The sequence below is a fragment of the Vespula pensylvanica genome, chromosome 1 (genome assembly GCF_014466175.1).
Source record: "Vespula pensylvanica isolate Volc-1 chromosome 1, ASM1446617v1, whole genome shotgun sequence".
Taxonomy (NCBI): domain Eukaryota; kingdom Metazoa; phylum Arthropoda; class Insecta; order Hymenoptera; family Vespidae; genus Vespula; species Vespula pensylvanica.
Window position 1 is genome coordinate 6,903,185 of NC_057685.1, and position 27,344 is coordinate 6,930,528.

General features: G+C 35.0%; 2 protein-coding genes across 8 annotated transcripts in view; both read left to right on the forward strand.

The window, feature by feature from the left end:
- LOC122633291 overlaps nucleotides 1–5,812 on the forward strand; it is a 12,914-nt gene extending 7,102 nt beyond the window's left edge. For all 5 annotated transcript variants that reach the window (XM_043821040.1, XM_043821047.1, XM_043821063.1 and 2 more), the window contains 3 exons: nucleotides 4,128–4,216; nucleotides 4,295–4,519; nucleotides 4,630–5,812. In XM_043821040.1, the coding sequence (XP_043676975.1) occupies nucleotides 4,133–4,216; nucleotides 4,295–4,519; nucleotides 4,630–5,265 (945 nt within the window). In that variant the 5' untranslated portion in view covers nucleotides 4,128–4,132 and the 3' untranslated portion in view covers nucleotides 5,266–5,812. The remainder of the gene's footprint in view (nucleotides 1–4,127; nucleotides 4,217–4,294; nucleotides 4,520–4,629) is intronic.
- A 2,581-nt stretch (nucleotides 5,813–8,393) lies between these two features.
- On the forward strand, nucleotides 8,394–27,286 carry LOC122633278 (polyamine-transporting ATPase 13A3). 3 transcript variants are annotated; one of them, XM_043821024.1, is made up of 11 exons: nucleotides 8,394–8,800; nucleotides 20,162–20,246; nucleotides 20,347–20,574; nucleotides 20,672–20,805; nucleotides 20,890–21,046; nucleotides 21,138–21,342; nucleotides 21,459–21,803; nucleotides 21,891–22,842; nucleotides 22,925–23,447; nucleotides 23,523–23,704; nucleotides 23,829–27,286. In XM_043821024.1, the coding sequence occupies exons 1-11, from the start codon at nucleotides 8,785–8,787 to the stop codon at nucleotides 25,256–25,258; spliced, it is 4,257 nt and encodes a 1,418-aa protein (XP_043676959.1). In that variant the 5' UTR covers nucleotides 8,394–8,784; the 3' UTR covers nucleotides 25,259–27,286. The 3 variants fall into 3 exon arrangements, with proteins under 3 accessions (XP_043676959.1, XP_043676942.1, XP_043676951.1); XM_043821007.1 differs by lacking the exon at nucleotides 8,394–8,800 and adding an exon at nucleotides 17,151–19,727; XM_043821016.1 differs by lacking the exon at nucleotides 8,394–8,800 and adding an exon at nucleotides 17,151–19,718.
- Nucleotides 27,287–27,344: the final 58 nt, after the last annotated feature.

Sequence of the window (27,344 nt, forward strand, 5' to 3'; positions counted from 1 at the left end):
AGAGAGAGAGAGAGAGAGAGAGAGAGAGAGAGAGAGAGAGAGAGAAGAAAAAGCAGATGGCTCTAAGATGAGAGCAAAAGAGGGAGGAAGAGAAAGAGAAAGAGAAAGAAAGAGAAAGAGAAAGACGACGACGACGAGGAGAAGGAGGAGGGGGAGGTGGAAAGAGGGTTCTTTCAGGTGGGAATTGAAATGCATCGAAGAGGAACGAAAAGTCGATCTGGAGCCTCTTGGAAATGGCCGACGAGACGGCAATTGTTCGCCGAGAGAAAGAGAGAGAGAAAAAGAAAGAGAGCGAGAGAGAGAGAGAAAGAGATAGACGAGATTCCTTTTGTCGTGTGGAATTCACTTCGCTCGGGTATACGTAAGCGAGCCACAAACGACGTGGAACGACGTCTTCGTCGTTCTCGTCGTCTTCGTCGTGAATTCCTGAAGGACTTCAGGTTCAAGTAGTCTTCTTCGGTCTCGTGGTCCCGCAGCGCGAGAGATCGATTCCATTCGAGACCTGGTTCTTCTCTTCTTCTTCTTCTTCTCCTTCTTCTCCTTCTTCTTCTTCTTCTTCTTCTTCTTCTTCACCCTCCCTTTCTCCTTCTTCTTCTTCTTCTTCATAATTGGATTCACAATTGGATCCTTTTCCTTTTCCATCCTCCTTCTCGATACAATCTTTCTTTCTCTCTCTCTCTCTTTCTCTCTCTCTCTCTCTCTCTCTCTCTCTCTCTCTCTCTCTCTCTCTTTGGATCCTTCCCCATTGGTTTAAATTTTACAGACGGTCCACAGGCAATTGGATCGGTGGTGATTATAACGAAGACAAACGGCTCTCGGAGACATCGAACTTTCACAGTTTATGAGCATCGATCGGTAATCGATATCGAACCGAAGGAATATCACCGTCTCCAATCTTTTTTCTTCCGCTCGAACGAAAACAGGCAACATGGTCGTACACCATAGAATATGGAAATTAAAATCCCCTTCGACCTAATCGCAATCGATTCGATCTTCGCCATAGGCACGTTAGATTCGTCGACTTTTTTTCTTCGATTTACGATAGAATGCAACTATGATTACGTGTTCTAAGCGAACCATAATTTGCATATCGAAACAAGGAAAATAAAATAACTATGTATTTGATATCGTTTATGTGTACGCGCGTGTTTATTACGTTTTATTCGTGGCAAGCTCATGAAATTTAAAATATACGGACGACGTGATTACGTAAAAATCACTTTCACGGAACAACGTTTTAGAATCGTTGAATTGACATTAACCTGCTATCGATTTGCGGTCGTGAATTTAACAGATAGGGATTTTATATACATATACGTACGTATATACCATCGTGTTGACGTTCTGTGTAGGTGGATAAACAGAATACTATTAAAATTGCATGCACGCGTTCTACAGCCTTACGTCACTTTATTCGATCACGCGAGATCGTGATTACAATTAACGGATTCGCATGCGATAAGGAAAAGGCTTCGATGCGTTCACGATTTACGTGCCATTCACTTTGAATCACAGAGTTCTTCCTAACGTGTTACCAACGAACTAACGTGTTTCAAACGTTTGTTTCAATTAATTGTCTCTTACAATTAGATTGATGTATTGAAAAACGTTTTTTTTTTTTTTTTTTTTTTTTTTTTTTTTTTTTATCGAGATTAGAATTCTATTAAAAACTTTCAATTCTAGTTACACTATCGTATCTCAAAATTTTACAGGGGACATATTAATTATTTTATGTTTCAAGATTTTTTTTTTTTTTTCTTTCTTTTTTTTTGTAAAATTAACTCATCGTGTTATACGTGTCTATATATACGCTGCTAGTTTAAATAAATGATCGATCACGTTTGATTATTTATAATGATCAAGATATTCGTATATATAGTGATCATTATTTATTTTACAAAATACTTATTATTAATTAATAAAAATACATATCAAATAAGTAAAAGTACGTGCGCACGCGTATATTCTCTTTGCTAGGATTGTTTCTATTCTAAAGAAAGAGAGAACTAACAAAATAAAAAAGAAAGAAATATAAACTCCCTAGGAATTTCTATTTCGGAGCACGAACACGATAAGATCCTTTTAAACGTTGGGCTTTGTTGTTCCGACTCGAAAAAAATTTGGTGGTATGTCGCCGGAAGGAGTGAATCACGTATTCAGCACTGGTACCCTAAATCCAGCACTATTTATGGTTGGGACGTTGACAACGGGTTTAGTATAACTCCCCCTTTTCGACGACACGAGGACTTTCCTTATCTCGAAATCTTGGAAAGTTAAAACTCGAGCATACGGTTCGAGATCGAAAGAGAAAGAGATGGGAGACCCTACTGTATCTATGAATGAACCGGACTTTGTCGCGACATCATCGATGCCAAAGATCCATTCTCCGTCCATTACTTTGCATTTACAAGTAGAGAAAGGAGATCGAACTCGATATTTTAACTCCATTATATATAACGTAACTTTTAACTTTATTCCTAATATTTATATTTCTCTATTTTTTCAATTTTATTTCGTTTTATCAACTCACGTAAACTCAATCGTTAGTTCATATTCGAAATTGTTAATATTTCTTAAATAGAAGTTATACTTGATATACCTAGTATAATTACGTTGATATACACTTAAGTTATACAGAAAGTGAATTAAAAGTCCCTAGGCTCAGGGTCAGAAGTTTTTTGACGACTTTAAAAATCAATAACTCTTCTTCGAAACGTTTCAAGCTAATTTCTTGTTCAAATCGAAACACTACAAGCCTAACTTGTAAAACTACCATCTACGAACCTAAGAAGTTTCGAAGATGAGCAATTGATTTTGAAAATCGTTTGGAAACTTTCGAACCGTCTAAAGAACTTTGGCTCACTCTGTAATAAATACATATAGCATAATTATACTGATAAAAATTATATTACGACTTTCGTGTTATGTAATTTCCTTCTAGATAGAACCAAAAATTCGTGCAAAGATAATTAATGTAAAAAATGTAAATTATATACGTATATTTAGTTTGATAAAGATATCAATTCATAACGCATAATTAATTCTACAAATAAAAACAACGAAACAACCGATCGTTTCTTATCCGCCATTGGTATGTTTTCTCTCGAAATAAAACAAATATCGTCGATCGGAATTTCGAATCGATTCTTTATCGAAAAAGAAGAAGAAAGAAAGAAAGAAAGAAAGAAAGAAAGAAAGGAAGGAAGAAAAAGAAAGAAAAAAGAAAAAAGAAGAATAAAAAAATAAATAAATAAAAAAAGAAATGAGACCATGCGATACCAACGTAGCAAGCAAGCATCCCGATGACGCAATTCCGTTCGGTCGTCGAACCGAAGGCCTCGAAGGCGCTCAAGTCGAGCCGGGCACTTTCATTCATTCGGGAAAAAAGTATCGGCATGCACGTGCACGGCCGTTGCACGTATTTCGAATTGCAATAGGTTTTCTCGAAAAAATATCTAAGCTTCGCCAAGTAGGGTACTCTCAAGTACTCGCAACTCGACTCGTTCAAATAACACGCATTCCGTATATCTATGGCTCGGCAACCGGTACTGAACGACCAATGACGACGTGCTATTCCTCGTCAAAACGATTCTCCTTCCTTGCATTCCAATCATCCAATCTCTTCTATATTCTTCGAGGTTGCAGAAAATAACTATAAAGTAGAATAACAAAGTCGGCCTTTTGATTACCTCTTTTATGATCCAATCAAACGTTTGTTATGCAAAATAGTAGAATAATTTAATTTGCTAATTTTCTGGTAATAGATATGGTAATTCAATAAAATAATAAATTAATATTCTGATAATAGTTATTGTAACTTTATAGAAAATAAACTTTTCTATAACATAATCTAGCAAATGAGCTGATTTTTTAATAACGAATGTTTGTAATCTAATTCTTTGTATAAAGTAAAGTAAAGTAATGAAATAACTCTCTGAAAACGTATATTGTAATATAATTCTATAATATTCAATGATATACATTGTGACGAAAATTTCATAATTTTCTCATCGCATATTTAATTCTGATCTTTTGTATTTCTGATCTTCCGGGGATGTCCATAGTCTTCGAAAAAAAAAAAAAGAAAAAGAAAATTTGGATAGCTTCTTTTTTTCATGCTGTTACAGAGATCATGGAATCTACGTGGCAATTAATGACAACAGTCATTTTCTTCTTGGTTCAATCGAATATATTACACGCTCATCGGGAGCACAAGGTTCGTAAAATTATTAAACGAACTCTTTTGCTTACCTACTTGGAATATTTCCTTCGAGCGTTTAATCATCCGTTCCAGGTCCACAACATAGTACTCTATCCAGACAAGCACAGTTGGTGCAAAACGACGCCTATCAAGCAGGTAGTCGCGTGGCCTCAATGTTCATCCCAAGAGCTCGACAACAACGTGTGCGTTGGAGCTTGTTTCTCTTACATGGTACCCCACAGCGAGCCGTCCGCTCCTGGTGATTTGATAAGACCCTATTGCGACTCGTGTCAGCCTCTCGACAGTGTTTGGCATACGGTAGGTAACTCGGTCAATGCGATTAGGATATCGAAATAGATGTTAAATAATACACGATAATATTTTTAACACGTTTAATAGTTAATCAAGTGAACTATTTTTCGTATCAGGTTACCTTGGATTGTAAGGATGAGGCAAATAATCCTATGACTATGCAGAAAAAGGTTCAAATCATAACAAACTGTTCCTGCAGTTCGTGCATGGAGACATCTAGGATCAAACCTGATTACAATACTTTGCTTCAATCATTGACGGTCGAAAATTTGGATAAGAACGTGAACGTTGTTCACGAGACCCCAGATCTTTTGTTGAATCCTAACCTGAATTCATCCAAGAATACGACCAGAGACGGTGTGGAAGCTAACGAAAGATTTCTGCAATTGTTCAAGCAAGGATTCAAGGATTCGGAGAAATTAGACGAGACCGGTGCGAAGGAACTTTTCTCGAAATTCGGAGAGGAGGTCGATATGGAGAAGTTGAGGGATTTACTAAAGAAATACAGTCAAGAGGACGAGAGGCATCAACAGCATCAACAAACTAACAAACAGCAACAACAACAACAGCAACAACATCACGGTACAACGACGATGCTACATCGAGGTCCTCATCATTCGATGGTTTTGGATTCTGGTGTTAAAGAAAAGATCGACGTTGAGCCACATTATCTACATCCAGCAGTCGCTGGTCAAGAGATCAGTTATCACGACAACGTTGTCGTCGACAAGGGCAAGAAGAAAGATTTTTGAAATCTCTCGATCGAAAAACGATCGTCTCGTTTTACGAAATTGGATGCCGACCTGGGTTCTTCGAACGAGTTGGACAACGAACGAGCGGATCGTAGAACGGACTAATCGTAAGCGAAGGAACGACAGTTTCCCACGCTGATTCCACGAGAATCGATCGGTAAGGAATTTCATGCCTGGTCCAATCCTAAGGCATCTACATAACACGGTAGCTAGCAATCTTATTCTTTCTTTTTCCATTTTTTTTTCTTTTTTTCTTTTTTTGATTTTTTTTTTGTTTTCTTGTTATTTTTTTTTTTGTTTCATATTAACGGTAAAGATATTTAAACTGCTTAAGGGGTATATAATTTTAATTATTCACGATCGAATCATTCTTCAGCTTATCTTTTCTATATGTATATAGATAGTAGTACATTTTTTTAAATTATTCGACACTTGTTAATGCTACGAATTTGTTCGTTCGTAAAAATTCGAACGAGAATATCGAACCAACGAGAGGAAAAGAGATGAATAGAAAAAGAGAGAGAGAGAGAGAGAGAGAGAGAGAGAGAGAGAGAGAGAGAGAGAGAGAGAGAAAGCACGTGATCGGACTCATACCGTGACTTTCGAACGTTTCGTGTTTCGGTTTTTCGAGAATCGATCATGTATAGATTAAAAATAAATGGAAAGCTAGAGTTTCCAAGTTAATCTCGTATTCATTGTTGAGACTAAGAGTGAAAGAGAAAAAGTGAAGGAGAGTGAGAGAAAGAGAAAAAAGAGAGAGAGAGAGAAAATTTTAATATATATTTAATTATTATTGTGTTAACTATTTAACGAAATCACGCCTTTCGCATAAACTCACACGAAGTAACCAAAATTTTTTTAACTTGTTTTTATATATATATATATATATATATATATATATATGTATGTATGTATGTATGTATGTATGTATGTATATATGTATGTATGTATTTACAAACCGGAAAAAATAACGTGGATGTGCTTTTCATTTCTATTTTCTTTTTTTTTTTTTTTTCATCATCGCTTCTACGTTTTTATTAATGGATTGTAACTGTCATTGTTCTCGTAGAGAATAATAAAAGAACGATTGGTAACAAGACCAGTTATTTTCTACTTCGTCGTGTACTATCATTTATTTTCTGTGGTATATTATTATTTCACGTCCTGTATTATTCCTAATATACCTAATGTAAAATGATTGTAAGCAGATGACGAATGCATTTTAACGAAAGGATCTTAACGTAATCGGTAATACCAGAAAGCATATCTAAAAAAGAACCTGATTGACGAAATAATAAAAGAATGAAAAAATAAAAAAAGAAAAGGAAGAATAAATATTTGAACTTCTTTCCTCGTTTGTGTTCTTCGAAAATTATTTTCTTTGGAAAGGGAATTATCAAAATCTTTCAACAAATTTCCTAAAAAAGATACAACATTAATATCACATTAATTGACATCTCATTAATAGTCTAATATCCTTATTTATATTTATACTATTTCTAATTAATATTATTTCTATATTACAGTAATCTCCCATTATGATATTATAAAATAAAATATATATAATGATATTATAACAGGAATTTTAGATAGATTATTATTTGACGTTTTGTTAATCGTTTAATATCATCGTCATTATTTCTTTGTAATTAACAAAAATTTTCTATTCCAGTAACAACTTATTATGTGATATTATAATCAAAAAAGAATTATATATATATATATATATAACCGAAAATATATCGTTAAAGAAAATTAAGAAATAGAATACGCAGAATGTAAGACATACTGAAAGTGAACACACATATCCATATGTATGTATGTGTGTGTGTGTGAGAGAGAGAGAGAAAGTGTATATATATACATAAATAATTGGATGAAAGATATGCGACAAATTTATGCGTTTTCCGTCGGTAAATCTAAAGCGATATCAGTAAAGACGATGATCCTCTGACACGACTGAGATCGCTCAACGAACTTCAAAGTTTCCACGTAAACACACACACACACAAACACATACATGTAGTTAACGAGAAAAATATATGAGAATGGAGAACGTAATGGAGTCTGCAGGTTGTGCTTAGATTCAACGAAGGAAACGAGAAAGGAAAAGTCTCTACTTGTGGATCGAGCAAAGGAATGTCGAGGATCGAGAGAAAGGCGGTATGTACATACATATATGCATATATATATACATATATACATACATACGTATATACATACATAAAATTCACATACTTGTAAATATATATGTATATAGACCGTGTACATATACGAGTATATTCACACTCAGTACTTTCTCTTATCGTCAGCTACTCCGTCGTCGAGCCTGTTATTACGAAATCGCGTTCGGAAGTTGATAAAAAAAAGAAAAGAAAGAGAAAAAGAAAAAATAAACGATTAGAAGCAAGCATTCGTTCAACTAACAGTTCCAATGGCAAGTCGATCCCTGATAACGAACGTTCTCAGCCAATCGCGATCGTTTGTATGTCATCGAAAGTCGAAACGTCGTGACGCGCGAAAAGCATAGCCGAGCGAAAGCGAACAGTGTCGCTCGGTTCGTCGAGCCTGTTGCTACTCTCGTGGGTACTATTATCAATAGCGTTACTATTGTTATTATTATTATTATTATTATTGTTGTTGTTGTTGTTGTTGTTGTTGTTGTTGTTCTTATCGTTGTTATTGTTGTTATTATAGTCGTTATTGTTTTTATTTTAATACTCGTCGTTGTTCCCGAAGACATTCCAGGAATGACGGTAACATCGATCGCTGGATCGAACGAACGAACTCGAAAGAATAATGTAAATCAATATGTATTAACATACACATTCGTCGGGTGTTCATCGATCCTTGATCAAAATCTTAACAAGAAAAACGTATAGGTGTTTCAAGGACTTAACCATTTGTTTGAAAAACGACATTATTAAGAAGGACAATCAAAGCCGTGACCTTTAAATCCGATCTTCGAAAAAGGAAACAAAGAATCTAGAAGAAATTCTTGTTTCCTCTATTTAAAAAAAAAAAAAAAAAAAAAAAAAAAAGAAAACAAAAACAAAAAAGTAGAAAGAATCTTGTTTTCGTTACATCTCGGACTTTTTCCTTTTTTTTTTTTTCTTTTCTTTTCTTTTCTTTTTCTTTTATTTTGCCAACATCGAACGTAGGAACAAACGAATCAACGAATCAACGGAGAACGTCACAGACAGCCAGACGACGTTCTCTTCCTACGTTCTCTTGATCATTCTCTTCAGTGCTTACTGATTCCTCGTACTGTGAGGTAGTCCTCGCTCTTATTTCATCAAATTAAAGTGCACCATTTTTCGGTGCACGTGCCGTCGTCTCTTTCCAATCAGACGACGCGCTGCGTCGAGCCGCGATGCCCGACAAGCCTGTAGTTTTTGATTACTTTTGAAAAACGGTACATCTCCCTTCGTGAAAGTGAAATATATCTCAAGTTGAAGAATACGAAGTTTTTCAACCTGCTCGAAAGGAAGGAGACAGTTTTTAACCTAACGTCACAACATGGATATCATGGATGGTACGATTATTATTTATTATTATTATTATTATTATTAGTGTTGTTGTTGTTGTTGTTGTTAATTTGTATTGTTTTTTTTTGTTATCATATTTTAATATAAAACGTGGTATATATCATTACTATGATTTTCTTTTTGTTTCATATTAGTCTATTCTAACATAAAAAAAGAAACGAGACATTTATTATTAATATATTTTTTCTTATTACTCATTATTATTATTATTATTATTATTATTATTATTATTATTATTATTATTATTCATATCAATATGATTTTTTCTTATTGCGAAAAAAAATTATTGTTTTTGTAACAAAGAAATATATTGATAACATCAAACGATTTAAATTAGGTGTAAGAATAATATATTAAATAATTCAAAACAAGTATAGATGTAAACTATCTTGAAATCAATTTCCTTTCGTACACCTTACGTGTGATCTGTCCAATCGATAAGATCGATTTGGAGATTATCTACAGACATTTAATAATACGGAATAAAATAACACTTTCTCGACTTCGATTTCATATAATCAATTAGATATTCCTATCAAATAGATCAACAAAAATGTTAAAAATATATGTATAAACATGATGTAAGTAATTTCAGATTTCCATTTGGGTCTTTTACGAATATTTTTTACGAAGCGTTTTGTTGGCCTATTTTGTAGGCCAATAGAATTTTGTACGACCCGAAGAAAAATAAAGAAGAGCTTTTTTTTTTTCTTTTTTTTAATTGTCTTATGCAAATCTACGAAGGTTAAACTACTATACATATTATACTGTTTTATCTATATAGTTTACTACGAAAAAAAAAAACACAGAAAAACATTAGAATAATACAAATAACTCGAAAATGTCATCGTAAAGGAGAGTTGATTCATAGTTCCTTGTTCTACTCGATTTGATATAAACTTCATCGCAGACAACAATTATAAGAAATGAAAAGATCCGACATATTTAAGACAGTGATCCCCACCATTCATTTAAGACTCGGTTCGTCGATCGAGTTAATCATTTAGATTGATATCTCTACAGGGAGTAGACATATAAATATACGTACGAACGAACGTATGTCGAATAAATTTGGCCTCGACCTCGTTGATCTTTCAGGGAGAAAAAAAGAAAAGAAACAAAAAAAAAAAAGAAACGACGCTATGATGTTCGAAATGATCATCAAGGATCTTCGAACTGGCCGCTATTAATAATAATCGCGCTTCAAAATGATTAATTTATCGAAAATGGCGAACGTTTTTTTTCTTTTTTATTCTTACAAAACTCGTTAAAATTTATTATAATTATTATTATTATTATTCTTATTATCATTATTAATGGATAAATTTTTTTTTTGTTTTGATAATATATCGATGTATATCTAGTAATAATATTCAAGAGTTTCTACATAATGAATAATTATAAAAAATTATTAGATAATTGCTTAATCTGATATAAAAAGATAATAAAACACAATAAGATCTTAAATCTGTATTATTCTCTTTACGTTATCGGCGATAATTTATTAAGAAAAAAATAGAACAAGATTAACCGTTTTACGTAATCTCAAACGTGCCTATCAACATACATACATACTTAATAACGTATATATTATTATTCATATCCGAATGACGAGGATTTATTTTTTTTTTTTTTTTGTATTTATAATATGCACGTTTTACAAGCGTGGCCTTTTTAGTAAAGAAAAAATGAAAAGTCTGATCGGTCCAGTATCAAAGATAACCTTACAGACTATTGCAGTAGCGCTGTCAAATGTACTCTGATTTCTTCAACGTCAATGTTTATAATAATTATATGAGTCAGTGATTATAAGAGTGGTATAAATATTTATATTATATTTATATTTTTCTGAAATTATTTAAATTATTTGATAATGATAGTTTAATATTCGGTTCTGAATTCATTGATAATTATATTTCTTTAATAAAAAGACAAGCAAAAAATATATATCCATATATTTATTCTTGGAGAATAATTATTTTATGTAAATTAAAAATGTTAAGATCAACGTGTGAGAGAGAAACAGAGACAAAATATGTCTTTTAATATCTCGAGTGATTAAGACCACTTTCATAATCACCGGCTCATGTGTATATATATATATATATATATATATATATATATATATATATATATGTTAGAGATATTTTTTATCAGATAACTGCCCAATGATACTTAAAACACCTTAGTAACCGGTTATTTTATATGAAAAGTAATGCATTTCACCAATTACGCTTATAATTGAGAATTATTAAATCGTAAAAAAAGAAAAGAACCATTTTTTTTTTCATTTAGTTGCTATCGAATTATATATTCAGTTTGAACAAACAAAAAATATTATATTGATTACTTGATAAGGCTGCAACAGAGTTAAACGCATGTAGACATTCGATCGCATATACAACAACTTGATGACGATGCGTGAATTAAAAATACAAATGCTATACTCGGAACATTCTTCAGACTTATTAGGGCAAATAGTTTACATCATGGCAAATGTCTCGATTAAATAAAAATGAGCGTTTATTGTAACAATAAATATCGAAAAACACAATAATCGTCTAAACGTTTAGTCTAACGAATCATAAATGTCTTAATAACACAATGTTGATCGCTTACGAGTATACTCGAGTTTACGCGTAGATGCAACTTATGTAATTATTAAAGTATATTTAGAATTATATAAGTCATTATTATGCTATTATTCATTGCATTAAGTAGTGTTTATTTAATTTTAATATCACCAATTTTCCTGAATTTTTAATATTTTAATAATGATTTTATTAGTTAATCAATAAGTTCAGTTTTTGCAATTATAATTAATGTATGAATATAAACGAACTTATTTGTATTACGAATTATTTCAATAATTCTTAATTATAGACATAGTTAATGAAATACATTATTTTATATATATATATATATATATATATATATATATATATATAGCAATGTATTAAATATCACTTGTGCTAGCTATCTAGTAAGAAAAATCTCTAACATATGTATATAAAAATAGAAAAATGAACTATTTGGACCTTGACAGCTGCTTCGAATCGCGAATATTTTGTTATATTTAAGTTGAATATATAGATCTTATAATAGTATCTTACGAAAATAATTTGAGAAAATCTCATGATTCATTTCGAGTCTTGTAGGTAAATATCAAGGAATCGGCTTAGTTACGATGACGTGATTTTCTAAATACGATCGAAATTTGGCACGACATTGGACAGACTCCGTGAGACATTCGAAACGAATATGAACTTTAACCTATTCGAAAATAGGCATAAGAAAAGATTATGATAGATAAGAAAATATTTCTTCGTGTTCAAGTAATCTAAAAATTCATTGGTTTCTTATTCCTAATCCTCTAAAACGTCGACCTCTATTTAACGCATAGATAAAAAAAAAATACACGAACTAGATGCGATAAGAAAATATTTCTTCGCGTTCGAGTAATCTAAAAATTCATTGGTCTCTTATTTCTAATCCTCTAAAACGTTAACCTCTATTCAGCGCTCGTATACAAAAGAAAATACATAAATTAAATATGATAAGAAAATATTTCATCGAGCTCGAATAATCTAAAAATTCATTGATCTCTTATTCCTAATCGTTGATCTCTAAAACGTTAACCTTTATTTAACGCTTAGATACATATATCAATGATAAAAAAAGATACGAATGAGATGTGTTGCTAACAGGATCTTACTATACATTTTTATTGTTAAGATAACTGCATCTAATTACATACTTTATAATTGCTATCTTTCACAGTGATATAATCAACTATTCATTTTTCGCAAAATGATACGACCTCGACCCGTTCGAGTATAATATATACGTCTGTACCTATGTATGTTTATGTATACCGAGTGTCCGGTATTTGAACTTTTAGACGCACTATTAGTTATTTAAAACGAACTATTAGTTATTTAAAAGAAATCTTTTTATCATAACTTATGTATGTTGCTTCAATTTTGGTAAATCCTCTGATAAAACAGAAACCTTGTTTAGATGAGGTTCGTTTTGAGATTTCGTTTTGAGATTTCATTGCGACTCTTTTCTTTTTTTTTTTTTTTTTTTTTTTAAGTGGAATTTTTTTAATGAAATTATCCACTTGGATAGACGTATAGATAGACGTAACGAATTCATCGGCCTATATAATACATTATTATTTGCCGTATCATTGCCATATTGCCGTTTAAAATTTACCTATGTACATTGAACGTCCTCAAGATTTGATTTATCGTTGAGTACGGTGGTAAACATAGATTAGCGTAATTACGCTAATGATATCATTTATTGTTACTTTTGTTTACAAATAGAGAATATCTGCTATTAATGAAATTACTCGAAGGAATCAATATTATTGGAATTATTAACAGTGTTTCTTTTCTATAATGATTTAAAATACAAATGTACAAATTTGTCATGGGAAGGAGCTATTATAAATATTGATAGATAAAAAGTTAGGTTAAGGATACCTAATACCAACGAAATAGTTTTACAACTTTCAAGATCATTTATAGATAAAGTAAATCAATGTATTGATGTTCAAATTCGTTCTTTCGAATAAAGAAAAGGAATGAACAATTTCTGAAGATTCAATGAAAATAAGTTTCAACGACAATGACAATAAATGACCTTGAATAACCAAAACATTATAGATCGATGAATTCGTCACGAAAATGGTTGTATTATAATTATCTAAGTAATTACTTCCATTTAAGAAAAAAAGGTCACCTTGAAATCTCGACGGCAGGGCCACTTGAAAGATTTATCATCATCACAAGGTGTTCACCACGAAACAAAATTCTTCTTGAAACATTTTTTTTTTACTAACGAGACTAATAACTGCTTGAAGACAAAACTTGGAACCGGACACCCGGTATACACATTATACATATATATACATGTTTATATATACATATATATGGTGTCATCGAATCATCGCTTAATTCGTATGTTAATAAAGTCAACGAACATAATACATAAATCATATCCTAATTCTGATACATAAGACATACGATCTGATGAGTCAGTAAATAACAGCATCACAATTTACGGCGTATCATAGTCTTATCTACAAAGTTGTAATCTCGAAAATAAAATCGTTAAAACTAGAAACGATAAGAATTCGGATATAAATCTTAGTTACGATAACAAGTTGCACTCTTATTGTGTTATAGTCAACACGATGAATAATTGATTTTACGCAATTAACATTTATTACGTAATTATAAAATTACTAGAAATAAACGAGGAGAGAGAGAGAGACATCGTTTGCTATTTTACGACATCTTTCTTTCCGTTTGATATGTCTGCACAATAATACGTATACAATAATATGATTGATAATTAAAGACACTTTACACCATATATATATATATATATATTTACGAATAAAAACAGATAGGCTGATAATTATTATTTATTTTTAACTTTGTCTCTTACTTGATCGATTATAAAGATTTCAAAATGATGAGGAAGGAGTTGAAAGGCAGTATTTCGTTTTGTGCAACTCGATGAAAACGACATCTTTCGCGTAAATATCGCGCTAAAATAAATGACCAATCGAGTGGCACGTTTCTGGTTTCAGCGATAGGAATCTGCCACGGGTCGCAGCACATTCTCGGACACACGTGTCTTCCTCGTGAGAATGAATCGTGAAAGTTAGTCTAAACTTGTCTATAAAAATGCAACAGAAGAGAAATTGACCAATCAGGGAACGCGAAGAGGTGTTAAATATTAGAGCATACTTAATGCGTTTATTTCATCAATAGTCTAAGTTAGCAAGAAGAGGATATGAATAAAGATCGTTAATATTCTGTTGAAATGTATGAAGTTAGGAAACATAGAGAGAGAGAGAGAGAGAGAGAGAGAAAGAGAAAGAACGCATGTGCAAAGCGTACTGAGAGAAAGAGAGAAAGAGAACGAATGTACAAAGCGTACTAAGAGGAAGAAAGATAGAGACAGAAAAAGGTAGAGAGAGAGAGAGAGAGAGAGTGAGAACGCATATATAAAGTGTATAAAGAGAAAAAGAAAGGGTGCACATGTATAAACAACAGAGAGAATGAGATAGAAAGAGAGAGAAAGAGAGAAAGAGAGAGAGAGAGAGAGAGAGAGAGGAGGAGAAAGGAAAGAATGAAAAAGAAAAGGTAAAGATACAAAGAGTTAATCATTTGCAATATATATCCTTACAGTTATGCACACACAATATATATATATATATATACATATATATATATGTGTATATATATATATATACATATATATATACATGTTTGACCACCATCGGTGAGAGATACCGAATTACTATGAAAACAAGTGTACACATTAGGGCCGTGTAATTAGCAGGGGCGGATACGTGGCAAGAGGTAGGATTTGGTGAGAGAACAAATGAGTCACGGTCGTCACGGTCGTCACCGTTCGTCGACGTTCGTCACCGTTCGCGCATCGTCGTCATCGTCGTAGGTCGAGAGAGTACCCGTTAGCGACGGTAGAGGGGGCAAAGTGGATAGTCTCAGGTGCGGCGCAACCAAATTCCTAATTCAAACGTTGCAACAAAAAAAAGACAACATTAATAAGATATATTCAGATTGCCATTTATTATTCCGCGTACGGTGTAAAAATGTTTTCCTCGTTCTTCTCGAAGAAAGAATCTTCTCGAGGAATTAATTTCAATTCAACGAGAATCCTTATACGTACAATACATATATACATATTTTAATCGCGTAATAAATGGATTTTTTTTTCCTCGATACGATACCTCATAAATGTTTAAACAATGTAAATTGGCAGAAAATAAGGAAAACAAGAGTTTTTTTTTAGAGGAGAGGTAGCGATCGTTCGTTCAGTAATAAACTTTGAGACACGAGAGAGGAAGGTTATTCGGTTTTTCCCGAACAAAAGATTGCAATTTTTTTCTCTCTCTTTACACGATGATGGAAGAAGAAATGGTAAAAAGAAAAAGAAAAACCAGACAAATTATATTCATTTCTTTCAGCGAATTCGAAGGAACGTTGCTTGCGACGCTGACGTAAGAAATACTAAAATTTCTTCGTCAATGCAATTCTATCTCTTCGTTCTTATCGCGTAGCAAAAAGAAAAAAAGAACAGAAAAGAGAGAAAAAGAAAAAGAAAGAGAGAGAGAGAGAGAGAGAAGAAGCATCGGGTTCGTTGGGAACACGTGACACCCCTAGAAGAGGCAGGCGCGTGCTCGATACGTTCCTGAAACTGGTTGTAGAAATAAGAGTGAGAGAGAGAGAGAGAAAGAGAGCAAGAGAGAGAGAGTGAGAGAGAGAGAGAGAGAGTGAGAGAAAGAGAGAAAGAAGACAGTGCAAAAAAGCTTACATGCCAAATGATTCCCTTAATTCGATCGCGTTTAAAGGATCGTGGAATTGGATAGGCGTCATGAAGGATTAGTCATCGTCTATTTACTCAACGTGAATAAAAGTCTGATTTGTCGGTATCGTTGAAAATTTCTACGACGAAACATATTCAACTTTATTTCCCTTAATTTAGTTCGGGCGTTCGATCGAGCAACAAGAAACAGAGATAGATAGATAGAGGTAGACAGAGACGAAATAAACGAGTGACGGAGTAGGAGAGAAAGAGAGAAGGAGAGAGAGAGAGAGAGAGAGAGAGAGAGAGAGAGAGAGAGAGAGAGAGAGAGAGAATTCGTGAGAAAGCGCCCAATCGGGTGGAGGGAGTACGGCGCTTCGAAAGGCAACGACAGCCGCCATCTTAAAAGGAGCACGTTGCTCGTAACGAATCGACCGGAGAACGAGTGAGCGAGCGAGCGAGTGCGAATCGTGCTGTTCGAACTTGCTTCAGTCTAGCGTCGCGAATTGACGGAGTTTGACGATTTCGAGAAGAGTATAAAAAAAAGTTTGGATAGTGCGCGTTCGTAGGTGGTGTTTATATTTAAGAAAAAGTTACGTATTTAATTTAATCGACTTGTCTCTCTGCGTGTGATGTGTATGTGAGTGGGTGTGTGTGCGCGCGCGTGCGTATATATCGGATATAATATAAGATAAATGTCGTTCTCTCGACGACATTAATAACGTTTATATTATATCGTTCGATCGTCAAAATATCGAAGAAGTTCGCTCCGATGCGGCCGTGTCTTGGAAGAGTATTAAAACGAGAAACAGTAAAGTGAGCTCCCGGAAGTGGGAGACTTTTTCTTTTCCGTTTCTTAATTTGCGCGATCTTGAGAAGAAAAAGGGTTACGACGAGGTTGGTAGAAACGGAGACAAAGACGAAAACGAAGACGACGACGACGAAGACGACGACGACGAAGACGACGACAACGACGACGACGACGACGACGACGACGACGACGACGACGACGACAACGACGACGACGACGACGAAGAGGAAAAGGAAAACGCGAAAATTTACCAATTGCAACGAGGGTTACGGTCGAGTTTCGAGTTTTGATTTCATTATGAGCAAAATGCTAGGAACAAACTTTTGTACGGTGTTCTCTGTACTTAGAAGTCCCGAAGAGGGTGAATCCTTAAAGCGGATGATCGTTTGAAAGAATATTAAGAGAGATACTTTAAAAAGGATAGAGGGTGAGAAAAGAAAAAATATATATATATCCACGTACGTATACACTTAATATATTTATATAGTGTATACTCTTAATATATATATATATATATATACATACATATAGTGCGGTTGTGTCGTTCACGCCACTCGACGTTCGTTTGAAGGAAGAAATAATAATAATAATAATTATTATTGTAATTATAATTAAAAAAGAGACGAGTCACGTCAAACGAAACTTGTTCGCGAATGGTCCAAGTGAGCCGCGCTCGAATAAATCGAAAGAAAAAGAATTCGTTTGTCGGTCGTTGACGTAATCATCCTTTCTATATATAGACTCCCTTGTGCGAATTCGTAGACTTTCGTGAACGTAGAGTTTCGAGGCCAAACGTCGTTCATTCGCGAACGTGTGTGATATTATATCGAACGATCGATAATTAATCGTTCGTAATTTCCAAGAAGAAAGAAAGAAATAAACGGGATAAATATTCAACGATCGCGAAGTGTGTGGTGATGTAACAAAGAAACATAAGGAAAAAATAAATAACAAAGAAGTCAAGTGGTAGAAAATAAAACGAGAGAAAGAAAGAGAGCAAGCAAGCAAAGAAAGAAAGAAAGAAAGAAAGAAAGAAAGAAAGAAGAACAAAACATACTCGACCGATATAAACGAAAAATTCGGTCTCCCACGATATTTAATTATTAAACGTTATTATTATCTTAGGTCGATAAGGCAGGTATCTGGTGCGAAAAAATCTGCCGATCGAGACATCCCCGACGGCACCAAAGATATCCTTATAACCCGTAATGTATTTGAGATCGCACAAGGGCGCAGTAAAAGGGTGGTACGAGCAAAAAAGAGAGGCGGTAGGAGGTGGGGGCGGCTTGGCGAGAAGTCGAAAGAATAACAACATCAAGAAGAGTAAGAAGAGCGAGAGTAAGAACGAGAGCAAGAGCAAGAGCAAGAGCAAGAGCAACAGCTACGACGCCATCGTCGTCGTCGTCGCCATCGTCGTTGGCGGATCGATCGAAGACAGGAGGAGACGACTTGATAACACTTCGGATCAAAACGATCTTTTTCACGGGACTTTCTTCCGTTCCACGGATTTCGAACTAGCTAGGATTCTCCTGTTACGGTCAAGGTCACTCCGTGGAAGAATAACTACTAGCAGTAGCAAGAGGGAGAAGATTTCTTCGAGGCTGGTGTGCCTTGAGCGCGGTATGAGCGAGGGTGAACGCTCGGTAACGACGCCGCGAATCGGCTGGCGAAAGCTCACCGATCCCGGAGACTGACACGAATCCAGGAATCCGCCGGCAGATCCGAAGCGATAGCATCGGCTACGGCTTGCTCCTCGGCTTCCATATTCTCCTGCCGCTCTATCTGCCAAAAGCTCTAATGATAGTACGAAACCCTTAGAATTTCCTAAGATCAATGTCATACAAATGGTAGAAAACGGTCCACCTAGAAGAGCCTCGAGAACCTCCAAGAGAGATCCCAAAATGGCGGGTAATCGGTGTCGGTAGCAGACGGGGGTATTATTTAGCCCACGAATAAAAGAAGAGCAAAAAAGGGAAAGGACTTTTTTCGACGTGTCCTCCTACTCGTCATCGAGAACCATCGCCTCGCAATCTTCCTCCTGGAATACATTTTTCGTCGATTATCTCGAGTGTCCTTGGTTCTTCTCGTTATAGATGAACTTGCTTTCAGAGAAAGAACCTGACTACTGATAAAGAGAATCGAGAGAGAGGGAGGAGAGAGAGAGAGAGAGAGAGAGAGAGAGAGAAAAGCGAGGGGATCTTAAATCGATTCGTACCACCAATTCCCTTCTCTATAATCCAACCTTCCCTTTTCCCCCCTTCAATGGACAATAATAATCCATAAGAAGTAAATATTAGTGATAATATGTAGTAGTGGTAGAAATAGATCGGGAAGAAGGACAAGAATATAAATAGTCGAAGAGGAGGAGTCGCTCTCGTGAAGAAGCCACGAAGAAATCTTTGCAAGAATCGCGATTGCCTACTCGTCCTCTAAATACCTTAGGAAGAGAGAAAGAGAGAGAGAGAGAGAAATAATAAGAAATTAAGAACAAGTTTTATTTTGTTGTCCTACGTGATCGATCGATCGATCATTGTCGTCGTCGTCTTCATCTTCATCATCATCATCATCATCATCGTCGTCGTTGTCGTCGTCGTCATCATCGTCTCACATCTTCATCAATATGCCGCCGACGCCAAGCAAGTTGAATCTTAGCTTCGCCAGAAACGCTTACAGCGTCTTTGGAACTCGTGCTACTGGCACGACGACGGAACAACAACGCGAACAAAAAACGGAACTTCTGGAGGGTAAGAATGGTAAATGATAGATATATCCTGATGTAAGCACGTTGAAATCAAGGAGGAGTCGATGTTATTGATCTGTTTACTTATAAATTTACAAATCCTTCGCTAATTCTCGATAGCCTTGAAAACGATCGTGCGTATAAAAGCAGTCCTGATTTGATTTTTCATATCTAGCACGTATTTTTAATTTGTTATGAAGGAGAAAGAGAAAGGGAGACGAACACGTATTAAACACGTTCGCATATTCTCTTGCGATATATATTAAAAAGAGTTTTTGGGTACGAATAATACTTTTTATTTGATCTCTTGTCGAATCGTATGCCGGAACTAATAAAATGATCCCCGGTAACTATATCCCATCTAATCGAATATAAGAAATTGGATGTTCGTTTGAAATTACGTCATTAACGTCATTAACGTCATTAGATATATTTATTTAATTTTAGGTACGAGAGGCAATGGCCTCCTTCATCTGAAAAATGGCGTGGATTACATCAACCCGGGCGAAGAAGATCAGATGGAAATTTATGGGTAATTAAGAAAGAAGAACGAACTCCTTTAGCTACTTCGACAAGCTTATAAAATTTTATCTGATTTTATATATTACACGTGTCCAACCTTTTCATTTTAGTTACAAAAGAAATCATGTTCTGACCGTGATTACCTGGTTCTTTATCTTCGTTACCGGTGGTCTCTTGCGATTGGTTTTCCATTGGGTACCACGTCTTATGTTGCAAGCTACTCATTCCAAATGTCCTTTGGACGAGGCCGATACTGTTCTTTTAGTCGAAAAGTTTCAAGGAAAGCATACTAGTTATTACGTGAAAAAATTGAGAACGTTAGCAGCTCGCGATGTCATGTTAGTATAGATATATATATATATGTAATGAGGAATTTCATATAATGATGCGTGAATGAAAATGATAATAAAAAATTGAATTTTCTTTTTTTCGAAGGAATATACCGTTCGATGGGGAATCATTGATCGATAACGAGCCATGGATGGATAATGGAAGCATGATAACTATCAAGGAAGAGAAGGAAGAAATTCCAACATTGTCCGTGCACTTGGTTGGCGGACATTTTAAACGTAAACATAAAGAAAAGAATTTATAAATTTTTATATGCATAAATTTCACTCGTTTCATTTATTAACGATCAATCCCGTTTATAGAGGTTCAATCGATCGTCGTTTTTAATTGCAAAAAATTAACGTACGTATGGGATACGGAAAGATCTGAATTTTTAAAGTTGCGTGGACTTGACATTGGTGTTCTAAATTCGTCTCTACACCAAATGCAAGGTTTGAGTGCTCAAGAACAATACATGAGGTAATGATATTATGGTATTACTCTTTAGATTGTTTCTTAGTTCTCATTGTAATCGGTATTCTTTATAATAAGAGGTTGGTCATTGTTTCAGACGAAATGTTTATGGAAACAATGAAATTGTAATTCCAGTAAAAAGCATAATAACGTTATTGTGTCTCGAAGTACTCAATCCGTTTTACGTCTTCCAACTATTCAGTTTCTGCTTATGGGTAGCGGATGATTATTATTATTATGCGATGGTTATTCTGAGCATGTCCAGCGCTGGTATCATAATGGCGGTACTCCAGACTCGTCGAGTAAGCAAATTCCTATTCTCGTGTGATAAAATTGTTCTAATATAATCTACATTACACACACACGTACACACATACATTGTATATCCTTTGGTCGTTGATTTTTTTCTTTTAAATAGAATCAAGATAATCTACGATCTTCCGTACACGCGGTTTCGTCCGAATTGGCAACCGTTATGAGAGATCGTTCCACTGGACAAACTGCGAGTATACCAGCAGAACGTTTAGTTCCTGGAGATGTCTTAGTTATTCCACCTCACGGTTGTACAATGACTTGCGATGCCGTGCTTTTAACGGGGAATTGTATTCTGAATGAGTCCATGTTAACCGGAGAGTCCGTTCCAGTCACGAAAACGCCCATACCTTCTTCCAACGAAATTATATACGATACGAAAGAACACGCAAGGCATACCCTGTATTGTGGTACAAAGATTATTCAAACGAGATATTTCGGATCGGAAAAGGTACACGTTGTTATGAAAACTATTGGAGATATTAATATAAAAAAAGAATAGGAACGATCCTTCAAATATATACTTTCTGTTCAACAGGTACTTGCAGTTGTCATCAGGACAGGCTTTAGCACTAGCAAAGGAGGACTGGTACGATCGATCATGTATCCACCACCTGTTGATTTCAAATTCGAACAAGATTCTTATAAATTCGTCATATTATTAGCCGGAATAGCCAGCATCGGTGTAATCTATACCATAGTGTCGAAAGTTATGCGGGGTGTTCAGATAAGTCACATCGCTTTGGAAGCTCTGGATCTAATAACTATCGTGGTACCACCTGCTTTACCAGCGGCTATGACGGTTGGTCGACTTGTTGCTCAAAGAAGATTAGAAAAGAACAAAATATATTGTACGAGTCCGAGAACAATAAACGTTTCTGGTTCGATCGATTGCATTTGTTTCGACAAAACTGGAACTTTAACCGAGGATGGTCTCGATATGTGGGGTGTGGTACCAGCTTCAGATAAAAAGTTTCAATTTCCTGTAAAGGAGATAATGAATTTACCATTAAGCGATTTGCTAATAGGAATGGTCACGTGTCATGGAATCACTATAATCGATAATCAATTGGTAGGTGATCCACTTGATTTAAAAATGTTCGAATCTACTGGCTGGACTCTGGAAGAACCTGACGTTTCGGATACTTCCAAATTCTCTATGCTCTTCCCTACGATAGTTCGGCCTCCTAAGGGTTCCAAACTTTTAAAGAAAGGAACGCACGAGGTATCGATCGATATGAGTCGACAAAATTCTATGACTTCCGACATGGTCGATAGCATCTCTTTAACCAACTTAGATCCTGCTTTGACTGGTTCAACAGCCGATCTAGGTGAACAGGGTATAGAAATCGGTATCGTTCGGCAATTTCCTTTCACGTCTAGTCTTCAAAGGATGAGCGTAATCACAAGAACGTTGGGAGCTAATCACTATGATCTTTATTGCAAAGGAAGCCCTGAAATGATCCTCAGCTTGTCCAAACCAGAATCTGGTAAGTCCAAACGCTTTTTTTCATCGAATTTATTTCATTTCTTTCGATGATTCTTGTATTAACAATTATAATTCGTTTGTAGTTCCGCCCGATTTTGCGAACGTCCTTCAAGAATACACATCGGAGGGTTATCGCGTAATTGCCATGGCACATAAATCCTTAAACCGTCTTCCTTATGCCAAAGTACAACGGATGAGTCGTGAATCTGCCGAAATTGACTTAACCTTCTTGGCATTCGTGATAATGGAAAATCGTTTGAAGCCGGAAACTACACCTGTAATCGCAGCTTTGAATACCGCTTGCCTCAAAACTGTCATGGTTACAGGAGACAACATGTTGACAGCATTATCGGTAGCCAGAGATTGTGACATAGTTAAACCAGGAACGCCCGTTATCGTAGTAGCAGCGATCACTCAGCAAAACCAAATCAAACCACAGATCTATTTCACTAAAAGTAATAGCCAAGTATCGCCGATATCACCAGCTGGTCAAGGTGATTTCAGTGAAATGACAGATCTCAATAGTGTGGTCAGTTTGGAAACTGTCGAAAGTGGATCCTTTGGAAATAACGTTTTAGAAAACGATGTCAATTATCTATCGGATAAGTGAGTAAATCAGACCTGAGAAATTTATTCTTCAAATCGTAAACGTTCGATTAACATGTTATATTCGTGTTTCAGTATGCAACGCACACGAAACAATTATGTTTTTGCTCTAACTGGCAAAACGTGGGCATTGGTGAAGCAGTACTATCCCGAGCTTATTCCCAAATTGGCTACAAGAGGTGCCGTTTTTGCTAGAATGTCACCGGATCAGAAGCAACAGCTCGTTCAAGAATTACAGGCTCTTGGATATTACGTCGGTACGTATTGGAATTAATTGAAAACAAATATTTTGAAACGATCGAATTTAATCTTGTAATATGATTTGATGTTTGATTTTCTCTCTCTCTCTTTTTTTTTTTTTTTTTTTTCTTTTTATTACAGCTATGGTGGGCGATGGTGCCAATGACTGCGGAGCGTTGAAAGCAGCTCACACAGGAATTTCTTTGTCGGACACCGAATCTTCCGTAGCTTCGCCGTTCACCAGTCGTGAAACCAATATCTCATCGCTTCTTACGGTAATTCGCGAGGGTCGTGCCGCACTGGTAACATCATTTGGAAACTTCAAATACATGGCTGCATATTCGCTAACACAATTCATCTCCGTGATGCTCCTTTATAGCATCGAATCAAATTTGACCGATATCGAATTTCTTTATATCGATCTCTTCATCATTTCGATATTTGCTTTCTTCTTCAGCCGAACGGAAGCGTATGACGGTCCATTGGTGAAAACAGCACCTTTGAATAGTCTTATCAGTACGACGCCGATTCTTAGTTTGTTCACGCAAATCCTAATTGTAGGAATCTTTCAGTACGCAAGTTTTTGGCATCTCCAACAAATGGATTGGTACATACCCTTCGATGCAAAGTTTCGTTCGGTCGAAGATAAGGACAATGTTGGATGTTTAGAAAATTATACCATATTCATTATCAGTTCGATGCAGTACATCATCCTAGCCGTAGCTTTCTCGAAAGGTCGGCCTTATAGAAAGTCGATCTTCACGAATTACGGTCTTTTGACTTCTTTCGTTTTGTTAAGTCTCATTTCTGTCTATCTCGCTCTCTACCCTTTCAAATGGCTTGCCAATTGGTTCGAGCTCGTACTTCCCGATGACATAAGCTTCCGTTTTGTTCTGGTGACTTATGGTGCAGCCAATTTCTTAATCTCTTTGTTCGTGGAATATTTCTTCGTCGATTATCTGGTATTTAGTAAATTACGTTATCGTTGGCACAATATCGACAAGTCTAGACGAAAATTCTTAGCGATCGATCGTGATCTAGCGAGAGATTTGAAATGGCCACCAATATCTCAAGAACCATTACCGGAAGCAGCGCCAGATATTCTTATTCGTCAGAACGTCACTGAAATCAAAATCGAAAAACGAGTACCCGAACCTTGCCGACCAGTCGACACGAGCTTCATGAACAGTCCGGTCTGTAACAATATCAAGCAATTCGGATCTGCTCGAGAAGTGACCTTGAATCCTAGATCTCTCTTCAACGATCGTAGGAATACCGTGTCGATGCAAACGGTACCGTGTTTCGAAGGAAAAGAATCAATTAAACAATCCAAAATAGAACTAATGACTAAAAGAAGACACAATTCTGAATCAGAGAATGGTATTAATCAATATGACAAACCCTTTAGAATTCACAACACGAATCCGATTGCAACATTACCAAGAAATCCTACGACGACATTGCAACCGCAAAGATTAAGAGACTTCAAGGAAATTCTTGTTCACAAGAGCGAGGATGGGTTAGCACCCACTACACAAAGCGTCCTCGAACTCGACATATTACCGTCCTGAGAATCGGCTCGTTCGAACGATCGATTATTGATCGCTGACACGAACCAGGAAGATTTTCTGTCTGGATCGGTCGATGAACACTGTCATATATTATGGAAATATTTTAATGCCGATGGAAATGAATTACTTTTATTCTTCGTACCTATCGGATTATCAATCCTTCGAGGACCTCAAGCTAGCTGACGAATTTTTATCATTAAAAAGTGTTAAAAAGGGTCCCGTGGTATTTCCCTCGATCATAGTTTTTTTGTTTTTCTTTTCTTTTTTCTTTTCTTTCTTTCTTTCTTTTTTTTTTTTTTTTTTTTTTTTTTAAGAAGTACGGACTCGTTCTAAGTATTATCCGTTAAAGGACGGAAAGTCGGTGCTTTCTTGTTCGCCCAATCAACAGTACTTCGATGACTTTATGTGAGAAATTTAATTAACCATTTTTTCGTGTGTTCAGAAACTCAATGATTTGTAATTATTATCTATATATGTGTATCTATATATGTGTGTGTATATATATATGTATGTATATGTATATATATATGTATATATATATATATATATGTATATATACATATATGTACGGTAAGGTACTTTATGTGAAACTTTATTTCACGGTTTTAGTTACTTAATCCGATTTTAATAGAATACGAACTTTTAGTTCTGATAATATTATTGATTTGTAGTTTATTTTTTATCGTCAAAGCACAGCCTAATTTGTTAATAAAAATCGAAAAATATCGATCGATGGTAGAACGATCTCTCTCTTAGTATTCTTCAGGAATATATAGAGTGTGTTTTTCTACACTGTGTGTGGTTATAGTAAGATTTTAAAAAAGAAAAGCATTTATATAGAAACAGTACGGTATCCCCGACAGCTTATAAACGACGATAAATCATTTTGTAAGATTTTTTCTTTTCTCCTCTTTTTTTTATTTTTATTTTTTTCTTGTTTGTTTGTGTTAAGAAAGAAAAAGAACGAAATTCACGATATCGAGTGATAAGGGTCCCTTTTGACCCGACCTCTCTCTCTCTTCGTTCTCCTCTTCCTAACTGCTAGTATTGAAACTTAGCCCTCTCAAGAGAAAGTATTATATCGTTATTTATTTTAAACAAAAATACAAATTTTTGCTCGTCCACGAAGCGCGATCAAAAAAATGGCCGGTTTTTTCTTAACGAAAAACCAACTTGAGTCTTCGTTTTATTTCATACGTGAAAATCGTCGGTGTTCTTTATGACTAGGATATTGAGTTCATTTTTAATTTGAAGAAAAAGAAAAAAAAAAAAAGAAGAAGAAGAAGAAAAGAAAAGAAACTGAATGAAAAATTATCTTGAATTCTACGAGTAATTCGAGATACTTATGACGTTCAAATATCTTCTCTTTTCTCATTGCGAACTTCGGGATGAGTCTTCGATGTATAATCTTATTAGAAACGAATTGATTTCGCATGTAATTATTAGCTAGACTTGAATTTAGGATCGAAACCAGTTATCGATTTCTCGTGATATAAATAAATAATATATAATATATATACATATATATATATATATGTGTATGTATATATATATTTCTTTCTCGATAGCTTTGCATTTATTTGGAGATTCAACGATTCTATTCATTCATCCACATTTTTAATTAATTTAACAAAATTGATAATAATTAATTGTAAAATTTGGATGATGTCACGGATTCTATAACTGGTATTGTTTATCCTTAACGTATTATAATAGGTGATAATGATAAAACACGAAGGACCTCGTGCATAAAAAACAAAGGAAAAAATAAAGAAATAAATAAATAAATAAAAGAAAAAGAAAAACAACAACTACAACGGAATTGACGACAAGCAAATAGCGAATCGCTCGTTGTCGCAATGCACTTAACATTAACGCGATCGAGATAATAAATGTGTACTTATTCTAATGCAAACAAGATATAGAAATACTTAAAAACGCGTTGATTTATTTGCGACGCTATAGCTTGTGTTGAAAAAATAGTGGATGTCAAAATAAGGAACGATATGTTTTTAACGTACAAAAAGACGTATGAGTGTTTTATTCGTAACCATCTTACCTCTTTCTTGCTTCCTTCTCTACTCCA